This window comes from Cheilinus undulatus, linkage group 17, assembly GCF_018320785.1.
Source record: "Cheilinus undulatus linkage group 17, ASM1832078v1, whole genome shotgun sequence".
In the NCBI taxonomy this organism is placed as follows: domain Eukaryota; kingdom Metazoa; phylum Chordata; class Actinopteri; order Labriformes; family Labridae; genus Cheilinus; species Cheilinus undulatus.
Window position 1 is genome coordinate 22,514,331 of NC_054881.1, and position 14,038 is coordinate 22,528,368.

General features: G+C 39.3%; 1 protein-coding gene across 1 annotated transcript in view; it reads left to right on the plus strand.

Annotated features, from left to right (window-relative positions):
* Positions 1-14,038, plus strand: part of dbh (dopamine beta-hydroxylase (dopamine beta-monooxygenase)) — a 35,896-nt gene that overhangs the window by 10,425 nt on the left and 11,433 nt on the right. The window contains exons 3-7 of the mRNA XM_041811166.1: positions 2,969-3,226; positions 4,085-4,261; positions 9,213-9,315; positions 11,445-11,611; positions 11,781-11,924. Of these exons, the coding sequence (XP_041667100.1) occupies positions 2,969-3,226; positions 4,085-4,261; positions 9,213-9,315; positions 11,445-11,611; positions 11,781-11,924 (849 nt within the window). The remainder of the gene's footprint in view (positions 1-2,968; positions 3,227-4,084; positions 4,262-9,212; positions 9,316-11,444; positions 11,612-11,780; positions 11,925-14,038) is intronic.

Here is a 14,038-nt window from a genome sequence, read left to right on the forward strand (position 1 = left end):
GTGTTGTGTTATGGAGCCCACCAGGGGTCCCTGGCCCATACAAGAGCGGTTACACCAGAAGGAGCAAGCCATAGAAATCTATCTGATATTGGGGGTGGAAACTACAAATATGGTGAAACTTGAGGAAATTCTGGCATCAGAACTAACACAGTAGATACACATAATTAACAGTAATATTAGATAAGTTCACACAGATGACCGGTGGTCAGAACACAACACCAGCACTTTGTCTCCTCGATATTTTCCACCACGCATGATAAAGGTAGTAGTATTTCTGTTTAATCAATGACCATGCTAACTGGTGACTGTAAGATGATTGTTTTAACCACTGTTAAAAACATAAAGAGTTCTTGTGAACACCACTACACTAATCTTAATTCCATCCATGTTGTGGGTTACCCGTCAAGTTGTACAACAAAGTTTTTTCATACCAGCTAGCCTGACAGGCAATTTTGTCACTGTTCAGCATCAATAACACATAAAGATGTGTATATCTGTGGACTTGGTTTATTGGTTTGTCTTTGAAACTCTTAAACATGTAGTTCACCAAAGATATTTCTCTGGCCTGAAACCTTGTTTTCACATACACATGTGACTGATGACTGTGTATCTGTAAAGATATGAATGATGTCTCCTGTTCTCCAACACAATGAAGTGCACTTCTTAACAGATGGATAGCAGCCTGATAGAAACCTCCTGTAGCCATGGGGCGAGGGTAATTTGTCTGTTTACTAAGATAAAACAGGACTAAGAAATACAATATCTGAAGAAGATGACCTGCCAGGAAAGAAGCATATTTTGAGAAGTATTTCATTCAAAGACAAATTAACCAAATGCTAAGCTAACACGATTAGCCATTTAAAGGTCCATATGTAAATTAACTTACCAGTTTCTAACTGATTATACCTTCTAATTTTTCAGTGAAATGTATGAATATATTTCAAACTTCCAAGACGAGCTGACAGAACTTTTTGTTGACTTGTATATCATGTTCATTTCATATCAAGCTGATTAATCTGCCTGTATTCTGTGTAAGCTGATGATTATATGACTCATCAAAGTATGTTAGCTCCAAAATCCACCCCCAAGTCCAGTTTTTTAAGGTACTTATGGCAGATCCCAGATCCCAGAAATATTATGTAGGGTAGGAGTTTCGCAGGCACATTGGATTTCAGAAATCTCCATAGGAATGAAGGGACTTCTGGTCAGTTCACCTCCATAATTATACATGTGGAAAGGAGGTGTTTGGCTTTTTCCATTCTTGCACTACTGAAAATTTCCAGAAAATTGTCAGACAGGCCGCCCTTGAAATCTTCCTGAATTATCTGTTTACATATGCACCTCACATCAGGAGCCTGTCCCTGTCAGATGAAGAGATAGGACAAGCAAGACACGGCAAGAAAAGACGGCATGGAAATGGCAATGGTGAAGCAACGGTGACTTATGCTTTTTAACTGTTTATGCTTCTGTATTCATGCAGTGCATGTAACAGTATGTATTCACAATATTGAAGAGGAAAGGAAAATACTTTTTCTTTCTTTTCTTTTCAGAATGAGTAGGAGGCAGCTTCTCTCTCATTGGCTGCATGATGTAAATGTTATCACCCCAAACAGCTTACTAGTGGTTAATTTTACTGAAATAATCTGCTGCTTTCACACATCTGCTCACCAGAAATTTCACTGGGCAGCTGGCAGTAAAAACTCTGAGTAAAGTTATGAAAAAATTGGCCATTTGTGTTAACACATGCATCTCTGCCTACTAAATTTTAAGGTGTTTAGTGCATGTGTGAAAACACCAACAGTTTAATAATCAGTCAAAAGACAGTTTCAAAAATAACAGAAATGTATGACTTAACACTCAAGGTTTTATGTTAAGCCTTGATTTGCTCTGTGATTCTTGCTTGTCAGCGTAATCCCTATTTAACAAGCTAGGGAAGCCTAGCAAACATAACACTGTATGACTCTTTCACTTAAAAGTCCTCTTGTGACAAAACTCAGAAAGTTTTCTCTGTTTCCAAAATCTAAACAGATTATTTATAAACTGGCCAAGGCTTCAGGCATTGCTGTCTTTTAAAGATTTGTTTTTGGGCTTTTTAGTGCCTTTATTTGACAGAGGACGGCAGTGGATAGTATCAGAAATGGGACGAGAGTAGAGAGAGACATGCGGCAAAGGGCCAAAGGTCGGATTCAAGCCAGACTGCCCGCGTACATGGGTAGCACTTTAGACCACTAGGCTGTCTGCACGCCCCAGGCATTGCTCTCTTTGACATCCTTTACTGCCTCATTCTTTTCCTGTATAAAAAGTTCTGTACAAATAATATTTTACTGTTTTCTGCAGGATTTTCTACCCTACATTTGTGCTACCTCGTAATTCCAACCTCAGAACATTCAAGGGTAGCATACCTGTTGCTTTCTATGTCATATATCAGCTCAGCATTGAGTAACATCCGCCAGTCCTGATCTGACTAAATCTGACAGACAGCAGGTGGTAGGGAGATGTTAAAAGCATGGATGAGGGTGTTTGAGTGCATGCATAAGTGTAACCTAAAGAGTGTGTTTTCTCCATGGCCATGTGTGCGTGGGAGGTTGTGTGTCTGCTCCTATTTTCAAGGTAATTCTTTTGCTGTTTTTAGTGCATATATATAAAAGGAATGAGACCAGATAACACAGAGAGCTCCTTTTTGAAGGTTTAAACATTAACAAAAACTCAGATAGATGAAACTAATATGCACTGAAAAATGTATTATTAATATTATGGTTTCCATGGTAATACATCAGACCTCCAAGTTGCAGACTCAAAGCCAACACTCATCACTATGACAACATAATGAAAAGCTCTCCGTTTGCTTAGCATTTCAGTCAAATAATAAAGAGGAGTGACTTAATTACAAATTCACATCCGTGCTGTTCATGATAAGCAATGTTCCTTCTCAATATGATTCTCTTCTTTTCTGTATTTGATTGATCAGGAGGGGACTGTGCACATCATTTATGGACTCCTGGACCAACCACTCACCTCTTTGGAGCAGCTGAACCTGTCCCGCATCCACACAGGAGTACAGAGAGTGTTGATGCTTCGCCCTGACACGCCGTCACCCACCCTGCCACCAGATGTGGAGACCCTTGATGTTGTGGCACCGAACGTCATCATACCAAATCAGGAAACCACCTACTGGTGCTTCATACAGGAGCTGCCTGAAAACATGCCCAAGAACCATATTGTTATGGTGAATGCATCTATACAGATGGAGATGATTCACATAAAGTTTAGTGACACACAGTAGAGTGGGTGTGATGGCAGAGATTGTGCAAAGGCAGCTATTATAGGTTGTTTGCAGATGATGTCATGTCACAGTGAAGAATTCCTGATGGGGGGCAAGAGGTGATTTCTGCATAAATGGGGGACTGTTAAAGGGGCACAGCTAGCCTCTAAGCTCAGTACAAATCTCCTTAAGACTTTTGTCTCTCTTCAAGGCTAGACGTTCAGTAGGTCTGCTGGACTAATTAGTGAGATCTGTCAGCTCAACAGCAGGGGAATCAGTTGTTGCAATAACTTTTTTGTAAAGTGTAGGGATCATACCCAATGTATGTATGAATTTTCTCACGATATCTGGAGTAGGTAGATCCATTTTGAGCATTATCATACTAACTTTCTTTCACTCTCATTTATTCCTAACCTGCTCTCTTCACTTCTTACCCCCATCTGACTGAGGTGGGATCATATGACTGCAAACAACCAACTGTTCCTTGTTTACCAGCTTGGCCTTAAAAACAAATCTAAAGCCTCATTGTCATGGTTAGAAAAACAATAAAAATGGAGGTAGGAATATTGAGGCTTTTAAACACAAACCTTGCATATGCACTATTGAAATGCAATTAAATGTAAAAAAAATCAAGCAAAAACACATATACGACAAATATCCAGACTCTTTTACTCTGTGTGTTTGATAGAATTCATTTTAGAGATGTTTCTATTGACATACCTGTCCTTGGTAGCAATATTGCCACAGCCTTTTGCAGCTGAAACAACCAGACTCACTCTTTTTTCCACTTGTTTCTTTCCCACCTCTCCCTGTCTCTGTCAGTATGAGTCAGTGATAACTCCAGGTAACGAGGCCATCGTGCATCACATGGAAGTGTTCGAGTGTTCTCCGGATATGCGCAATGTTCCCCAGTACAGTGGCTCCTGCGATGACAAGATGAAGCCGGGCAAGCTCAACTTCTGCCGCCATGTGCTGGCTGCATGGGCTATGGGGGCTGAGGTATGATGCGAAAGAGACACCTGCACAGATCCTCAAACTTAACTTCAACTGACTAGACTTATAAAACTCCACTCTTACCTTGCTGAACTTTGCAGTACAACATTTTAAACCTTAAATTTGGTCTTGAAGTTAAAAAAGAAAGTGGCATCACGCTGCAAAAAGCCTAAGACTTAAACTCACTTAAAAAATAAAGCAGCAGCCACACATACAGAACCAGAAATTAGGATAACTACAAACAATGGCAGGCTTTTAATAAACTTTAGCCTACAAGTTTATAATTGAATAAGAGATGGTATAACTTTTGATTTCCCTCCAGTCTTTGTACCTATTATAAGAGATAAACAATAACTCCTACACAAGTAATATTTATGCCTTACTGCAGGCAGGGAATGTTATAAAGATGATCCCACGCGAAGCAAAAATCTATTAAGAGCCTAAAGACCGTCTGTATGTGGGAAGAACACTTACATACAAAACATCACATGCTTGGTTATATGAACTCACAACACAAAGTCAAATGAACATCATATTTATGTACAGCACATGGGCTGGTAGGAGGTAGAATATGAGAGAAAATAGGCTACATAATGGCTGATTTTCAATTATACTGACGTATTTACTGAAAAACTTGTGCGTAAGAGTAATTTACAAGCATAATTATGGTTCCTAGTCTAGGTTATGTCTAAAGCAGTGATACTCAACATGTGGCTCTCACACTACATGTGGCTGTTTTGTGATGACTTGTGGCTCTTTACCTGAATAGTTCGTCAGGCAGCTGCCCTCTGGCCAGAGTTCACAGCAAGGTCAGGGGCAGGCTAATTGCTGGAGTGCTTGTCTACAAACATCTTACTTGCTGAAGGTGTGCTTTAATCCATATTTCATTTGTCTTTAGTCCTTAATGATGTAAAGGAGTAGGACGTGGCTTTGTCTCTCTCAAAGCAGCCACAGTTCAATCCCTCTGTCAGTTAGCGTTGTGATGCTAAAGCATCTGATGACAGACACGTTCTATTCCTACCAAGTCTTTCCCAATAAAAGCCTCTAATCCTTATCACCACTGAAGACTTTTATCTTGAAGAGCATCATCCATCTCCAGGGTGTTTTAAGCAGCAACTTGACAACAAAGGCATCATAAACGAGTGAATGGGACATAACTTCACATAACCCAGAAAATGAGATATAAGGAATAAAACACAGTGAGAAAATAAGAACAAAACCTTTAAGCTGTACACTGTCTGTCGTAACATAAATGTGATTGTTTCTCTGGTAGCTTAAAAAAGAGAGTTTTAACATAGCAATATAGCAAAGGGATGATCCCTCTTTTCAGGTTGTAGCATTTTTTAATGTTATTTGAGAGGATCTAATTTCTAATGAGTGGGTGCTGCTTAAGATCATTTGGGTACCCCCTCTGGACAAAATAGTATTTTTTTTTTTTTTTATTTCTTTTCCATTCTTGTCTGATAGATATCTAACTGCTTTTTAATGACAAAAAAAACTATTTTTCAGTCTTTAAAACCACTTAATGTATCACTCAGAGAATCTTTGCTGTGGGGATTGTGAAACTGACCAGTTTCTCCAGCGTTGTTGTGATCATCTTGTCTGACAGCTATTTCAGGGATTAAAAATAACCACAGAGATGTGATCAGTCTTGATGCCAATGGTCTCTTCTGCTTTTTTGGTCATATAGGGGCATCAGTGTCATTTTGGGTTTGTTCCATAATCACTAGAAAATTCCTCACTGCAGCTTTAATTCCTGAAGCTTCAGTTTTCTAAGTAGTCAGTTAAAGTTCCATGGCATTAGAGGAAAGATATTTTGTCTGAAATCTATGCAACGAGTTTGACTTTTTACTCAGGTAACTATTTTCTGAGCGGGAAATTAAACTGCTGTTCCTTTAACAGACAAAGCTCCTCTCTGAATCTAGATAACAGGCAAAAAAGCACCTGTTTCCACTGCCAGCCAGCACCCCACGTATGCACTATGGCTAGTTAGCTACAAGCCAGCCAGCTGACCGAGCGAGGACGAAGCCTTCTGGTCACATAAGCGAAGAGGACAGGGATCGGTGAGCCTGTCACCATATTTCCCCGCTCTGCTCCCTGCTGTATCACAGCCAGCCTGGCCCCTCTCTGATTGGATTATCTGCCATCCAAACAAAAACAAGCAGGATGCCTTCTGTGGGCTGTGAGCTGTGAAGACATGATTAGGTGGGAAATATTCAGGCCTCTTTCATCACCTCTTAATAGTGTTGTTTCATTCTCCCCGGCACTGCATCAGACGGGAAACGTGGCCCTACAAAAACATCAAACAAGACAGGAGAGGCAAATAAAGTGTGGGGAAGTTTGAGAAAAACAATAACGCCCAACACTGGATGCAAAGAGAGAGGAAAAAAAGGGTGCATGTGTGCTGGTAGGGGAGAAAGTGAGTCTCTGAGGGTTTTACAGATTAAATAAAACATTTCTTTCTTCCATTTCAGACAGCATGTGTCAGCAGAAGAAGCACAGGGTAAGGCTGCCCTCTGAGATAGGTGAATACACTCATGATGAATCAATATTAAATCCAGAATTCCTTTTTATAATCAAACAAATGTTTGATAGTATGGAACATGACTCTTAATTTAATAGCTGCAGCTTCCAGTAGTTCAGAACCCAAAGATTAGACGAAAAAGACAAAGAAAATATATCTCAAGTTGAACCTGCATCCCTAAGAGAGTAGCTTCATAAAAAACATTTTTTTCTTATATAAAAATCGATCAAACTTTTCTAAGCTAGCTCATTAATTCCCCCAAGACCTGAAATATAAATGACAGGTGCGGGAATTGTAATGATTTGACAAAATGACCAATTCACTGTAAAATAAACACTTTAAAACCACTCTTTAAACTGCTGCTGTTAAATTTTTAACTCTGTGGGTGGCTGGGAGTTTGTGAGTAGGCATGCTTTTATTTTTGGCCACCAAAGAAGATTTGGAAAACAACAGTGGTATAGCTGAGAGGTTATCTATTATCCATGCCTTGTTGGTTAGATAATGACATAATCTCATTGTGATCCTATCATATTTAAAGTTACTGTGGATTAAAGAATTTATTTTCATCTATTATTATGGTTTTGATATCACACTGAATAAAAATTGAAGCCGTAGGCACCCAATATTGATAAATTTCTTGTTTTTTATTGACAAGATACTATAAGCACACTGAAAATTGAACAAATACGCTGGCAGTTCTTTATCTCAAATCATGTTGTATCTGTTCAAATAAAAGCAATTCCAACTCCTTAACACTCCTGCTGTTTTGCCTTAGAGGCCAGAGGCTTTTGGAGTGGGTCTGCTGTCTTTCCTCACAGTCAGGGATTTGTGTGTTTTTATTTAGTTCTTAGTTGATTGTTGTTCTTTGTCTATTGATGATAAATCCATTCATTCATTTTCATCCACTTATCCGGGTTTGGTTGCAGTGGAAGCAGACTAAGTAAGTCCACTCAGTGACATTTTCCTGCACTTCCTGGGGGATTCAAAGGCATTCCTGGCCAGATGAGATAAATAATCCCTCCAACGAACCTGCAGTCTTATTCTTTCCATTATTAACCAGAGCTCATGACCAAAGGTTAGGGTTGGAACAAAAATTGATGAGTAAATTGAGTTTTGCCTTCTGGTTTAGCCAGTTCCTGACCACAACAGTCCGGTACAACATCTGACCCTCATCTCAAGCACTTTGCGCTCAGCCACAAACCGCCCCAGTGCTTGCTGGAGGTCTCCAGTGAAGGAGGCCAACAGAACCACATCATCTGCGAAAAGAGGAGACGGAATTCTGAGGTCACTGGACCGAAAACTCTTCTCCCCAGATTTTCCTCGCATCTTCCGTCTAGATGGACACCCTCGCCTGACATCAAAGACGTGTATCCAGATGCTTAATGATAGGTCACACACATAACAGCATTTCAATTAGGAGAGACCATGTTTCACAGGTGCATGATTTTTGGGTCTTTGAACATAGAGCTGATATGACTTGCCAAAAAGCTCCAGTTTTGTCTTATCTGTCCAAAGGACATTCTTCCAAAATCTTTGTGACTAGTCTATATGCCATTTGGCAAATTTGCTTTATTACAATTTCCTTTCAACAGTGGAGTCTTTCTTGGTTGTCTTCCAATAAGTCCACTTTGGCTCAAACAGCCACGGACGGTGCATTCCCACACTGATGTACCTTGACTTTGAAATGCACCACTAATCTCGTTGGAAGTTGGTCTGGGCTCTTTGGTTACCATTCATCCTGTTATCTGTCTCCTTAATTTATCATCAATTTTAATCTTGTGGCCACAAGCAGGGAGGTTGGCTACAGTCCCATAGACCTCAAACTTCTGAATAATATGTGCAACTGTAGTCACAGGAACATCAAGCTGCTTGGAGATGATCTCATAGCCTTTACCTTTGACATGCTTGTCTATAATTTTCTTCCTAATCTCTTGGGACATCTGTCTACGTAGCTTTCTGTGGTCCATGTTCAGTGTGGTAGACCATGATACCAAACAGCACAGTGACTACTTTTCACCCTTTAAATAGGCACACTGACTGAGACAAGTTTGAAGACACATGTGATGCTAATTACGGAACACAACCTATGTCTGACCAAAAACCATGGCCATTGTAAAGCAGGATGAAAGTTTAAACCTCCTGGGGGATTTCGAGGTATCCCCTGGCCAGGTGTATAATCCTTTCAGCAAGTTCTATGTCTACCCAGGGTTATCCTCCCGGTGTGATGTGCTTGAAAGACCTCATAAGTAAAATTTCCAGAAAATGACAGTAAGGCAAGAATAAAACGATAATTGTAAGGATTCAGTAGGTATAATATTTGAGAACATGCAGGCTTATTTTGACTCTAATTGATCTTTCAATGAATGCAAAAAATTAAGAGGTGATACAGCATTAATCACAGGAATAATGATGCTTGTGTTTGTTTGCTTTCAGGCTTTTTACTACCCTCCAGATGCAGGGCTGGCTATGGGTGGACCAGGCTCCTCAAGATTCCTCCGTCTAGAGGTCCACTATCACAACCCCCTCCTTATATCTGGTAAGAACAACTCACATGTAAATACAAACCAAGCTTACACTTTACTGTTGGTACTCCTTTTGTTACTTTCAGAAAGTTGTGTGTGCTCCATTTGAAGGGAGTTTTGGGCATATGCCACGCAATTCTTGTAAAATCTCATCTCACAAGACTCCACTACAAGGAAGCTGAACTTTCAAAACCTGTTGCTTGTTGGTACAGTTATGATTACATCTACAGCGGTTGCCTTGATAATTTTGAACAAAAGACAACGGCAACACATGATAGTTCAGAGGCAAATTCCATATGTATGGTTAAAGCCACCTATAAGGGCATAAGTATGATGTTAAGAAAAGTCTTGTCATCCCTCCTGTCCGCATGTACCATGCCATGTTGTCTTGGAGGGAACTGGTCATGGTCACTTCTCCTACTTGGTTTTTAGAGCCCCCCCACTTTTATTGCTTTTATTCCTCTTTTTACAACTATATCGGTTTTACCAGACTATTATCATTATTATGATTAATATCTTTTACTGTCTAGAATTTTAATTTTTGTATGCTGACCTATTAACCGCTACCAATTTAAACTTTTTTTTTCTTCTTGTTACAATTTTGATTTATATTCCTTTCTGTATCTTCCTAATACTTTAAATGCTTTTACATTTCTGGTCCTTAGGTCTCTTTTATATAGTTGGTTACTGTGTTGTCTGGACTGGTCTAGGTTATTCTGGGTTTTTATTCTTGGTCTTCACTTTTATTATGGAATCTTACATATCTGGGGTTTTATACTGTCTTCTAATTTGACATCATTTTCATGTTTAGAATGTTCTGCTAGATTTTTATGATGTTGGAGTTGCATTGCTGGCTGAGTGTTTTCATGGGTTGGGGTTTTGTCTTTCTTGTGACTTTTTGCTGTTTGTGTTTGATGCTTTGTAACTGTGATTCTGCTTATTATCAAAACACTTTGTAAACCTCTGTTTTCAAAGGTGCTATAAAAATAAAAGTTATTATTATTATTATTATTAATAATATTATTATTATATGCGACACTGTACATCTCGCCCTGTGACTTGTAACTGCAGAAAAAGTGTTTCCATTGCACTTTTGCGATAAACTTCTATATTGAAATGTCTGAAAAGGGTTAGATAGCGTAAAAACTTATTTTTTGATATTTTAGAGTTTTGTTTTTTTTTTTTCAAATTTCAGGTGTTTCCATTACCAGTTTTTTATTGCACTATTTAGATTTTGTGCACTTCCAAGGGTAATGGAAACAGCTAGTGATTCTGGTGCCATATAATGGTTCAAAGCAACAAAAACTTACAGTTTAAATGAATATCTCTGTTTTTGGTGGTTTTCAGGTGGCATAAACATGCATCACTTTTAAAAGATGATGAATAAAATTCCTGTGCTGCAGTGCCACACAGCATTAAATAGCTATAAGTGTTCAAGTTCTATTTTTTGCTTTTGAGGCCTCTGCATCGCCATGTGACTGAAATTTTTAAGATATATTTGATCCTTTGTTCCTGTCTGAGCACATTATATTCTTATAACCTTCATTTCTATCCCATTATCTTCCTTCAACTTTCCTGCAGTTTAACAGCTATAGATGAGAAACAACTTCACATTCCCAACATTAACAAACAAGAATAAAAGCATGCAAGTATTGGCCAGTTTCTGTCTGGTGTCGAAAGAGACGTTTGAAATTAAACCCCTAGGACACAAGAGAACCTTCTTGATTTGAATTTTCAAACCCATTTCACAAAAATTACTCCAACGGCTCTTAACATTTCAGAAATGTTGCCAGGCTGCTGTCTTTTTTTTCACCAGTGTCGCTTGTTCCTTTGTAGGCTTAAAAAAATTGCCATTCTAAATTGTTTTTCTTGCTTCTGCATGATAAACTCCAGGCGGTTTAAAATGTGGGAACATGTTGGTTTGAGTAGGACCAGATGGAGTGAAGACATTACACACTCATTACGCCTTTTAAATTCTTCTCTGATGTTTCCATCTTCCTCCTGACTCTGCTGTGTTGTATTAAATTCACTACTTACAGCCTTGTTTAGTGCATCATAATTCTGGCTGTTATTTTACTTTGATCTTATGGTAATTTGTGACTGTAAAAAGCAGATTTTAAAAAATAGAAACATCTTTCTGCAGGTCGTCGAGACTCATCTGGAATAAGGCTACATTACACACCCAGTCTGCGGCGGTACGATGCAGGAATCATGGAGCTGGGCCTTGTTTATACTCCAATCATGGCTATCCCACCCAAACAAGACACCTTCTACCTGAGTGGATATTGCACCTCCAAGTGCACCAACACTGTGAGAATAAGAAAAGCCTTTCCTGCATTATTTATGATTCCTGTGTTAATAATACTTTGTAAATATTTTAGCTGCTGAGCCATGTTTTTCTTCAAGTTCTGGTCTCTAAAGCACAGAATCTTGCCTGAAGTTTAACCTTAAATGTTTGTTTCCCTTTTTGTCTGTCTAGGCTTTGCCTCCAGGGGGGATTTATATATTTGCATCCCAGCTGCACACCCACCTTGCAGGGCGTGGGGTGAGGACGGTTTTGGTGAGGGGAGGTAAAGAGCTGGAGGTGGTGCAGGAGGATCAACACTTCAGTACACACTATCAGGTGAGCAACAACAGGGTGCTGTTTACCCAGAAGAGCTCAGAGGTAGAGATGCACCTGTGTGTATCGTGTTACATCGAGCTACACAAGCAAAAAAAAAAGATGTTTTACTTCACATCACTGAACTGTGTGATATGGAAACATAAGCACTGACATGAAAAAAAAAGGAAATTTTCTGGGCCATGTCCACGCTATATTTTCTTAGTTATTCTCTGTTTCTCTGAGTTAATTTTTGTTGTATATCAATATCCAGAAATCCCTGCTGGCTCTGAAGCTCTCATCTGCATGTAGTTGCAGGCTCATACTCCAGCAGTCTAGCATGTTTGCTTCTTTGAAAGACCTGCATGAGAGCTTCTGCTGCTATTTTGAGCTGACTAACAGAGAAAAAAAAAAGAGAAAAAAGGAACTCAGAACATCTGAGCAGAAAATAAAATGCTTATGTAAATGCAATAAGTTTCCCTAGTGTAACACTACAGCAAAGATGCAAAATTACTTAAAAAGTAAATTTAAAATAGGTTTTATTAGCATTGGCTGTTTCAAAAATGGACACGGCACCCCATGGTTTCTAAAGACACATTTCGAAACCCAACAATGGCATTGGCTATATTGGAAATCCTGTCTACATGTAACTGTCTCAAAATCTAAATTTAAACATGCAGGGAGCTGAGGCAGACCTTCATCCTCCAGGTAAATAAACAGCACAACACAGCAACCTATAAGTCCACTTAGCCACGCTCCTATGCAAACTGATGCATAGCTGTTAGCCTTGTATGTATTATGTGGGTGAGTTGCAAAAATGATTATTCCCAATGTAGTTATTCATGAATTAAGAAATGAGCAATGCTACAACGATTTTTAGCCAGGCTGTAATATCTTTAGCATGGATTTATTTCACATTAATCTGGGAAAGCTCCCATAGAAAGCGTTTGGGAAGGGCAGAACTTTTCAAAAAATTCTCGGAAGGTGATTGGAGGAACAATCTGTCTGTCACACTCATGATGGGCCAATCAGAGCAACAAGGCAAAATAAGGCATCTTGTCCAGTTCTGACAAGACTGTGGCTGTGGCTAAGTCCGAGCTAATCACTCCACTAGCAGCATGTTGTGTGAATAGTTGTATACAACCACTCACACAACAACTAACCTTTTCCCCGTAACTATCACAAACTCATGCAGAAGCAGGTCAGTAGAAGAGTGAAAAAATCGTTCCCATCATGATGAGCTTTTATAGTTGTTTTTATTCTTTATTTCATACAGAACCGTGATCCAGTTCCAGTAAAACTGATGCTCCCCTGGAGCTATAGCCGTGCTTATCACTGGGAGCTATCGGCTTTCAGTAAAACTAAACCCCACCCTTAGCTACCGCCTCGATCTCCTCAAATGACACTGATTAGTCCAATAGTGTTTGGTTTATCACAAACGTTATGGATTGGAGCTTTTCAAGATGGATTGCCTGATGACAGAGATGAAGTCTGGCAAATCCATCTGCTTTGCAAGGTTACTGGAGTGTTGACACTTGGTCTCAACTGGCAGCTTCTGTTTGAGACAAAAAATACTTTACAAAATCTAAAATCTATGCTTGATGAACGACTGCATTGGTTCCTAACCTGAGGTCCAATGTTGAAAACTGATGTGTGCAGACTGTACAATGACAACTTCCGCTAAATGCAGCTGAATCACAGGCTACAGTGTACCTGGATATTCAAGAAATTAACGTCATCAGTATGTGCCATCCATCTACGCTGCCAGTGTTGTGGTAAATAATTCAGTAAAGCAAACAACAAAACCATTGTAATTGTAGCATTCATGTTTTAAAAAAACAACCAAGATCAAGATTTTCCTCCGTGTTGGAATCCCACAACTTCTGCGTTTGGCTTTGTCTCTGTTCTAATGCTAACTTGTTTGGTCACAAGACCATGACAATGGCCGTCTGTCATCCTGTCTCACAGTGTGACATAGGACCATCATTTTGGAGCCACGACCAAAGAAATCCCTACGATAGGTCATCTGTCATCTGGGACATCCTAAAATTGTACAGTGTATACCAGGCTTTAAAGTGCACATCCAAAAAAGACTCACAAAACTGAAGTGTCAGCAATCTGAATTGTCCTTCAGGGAC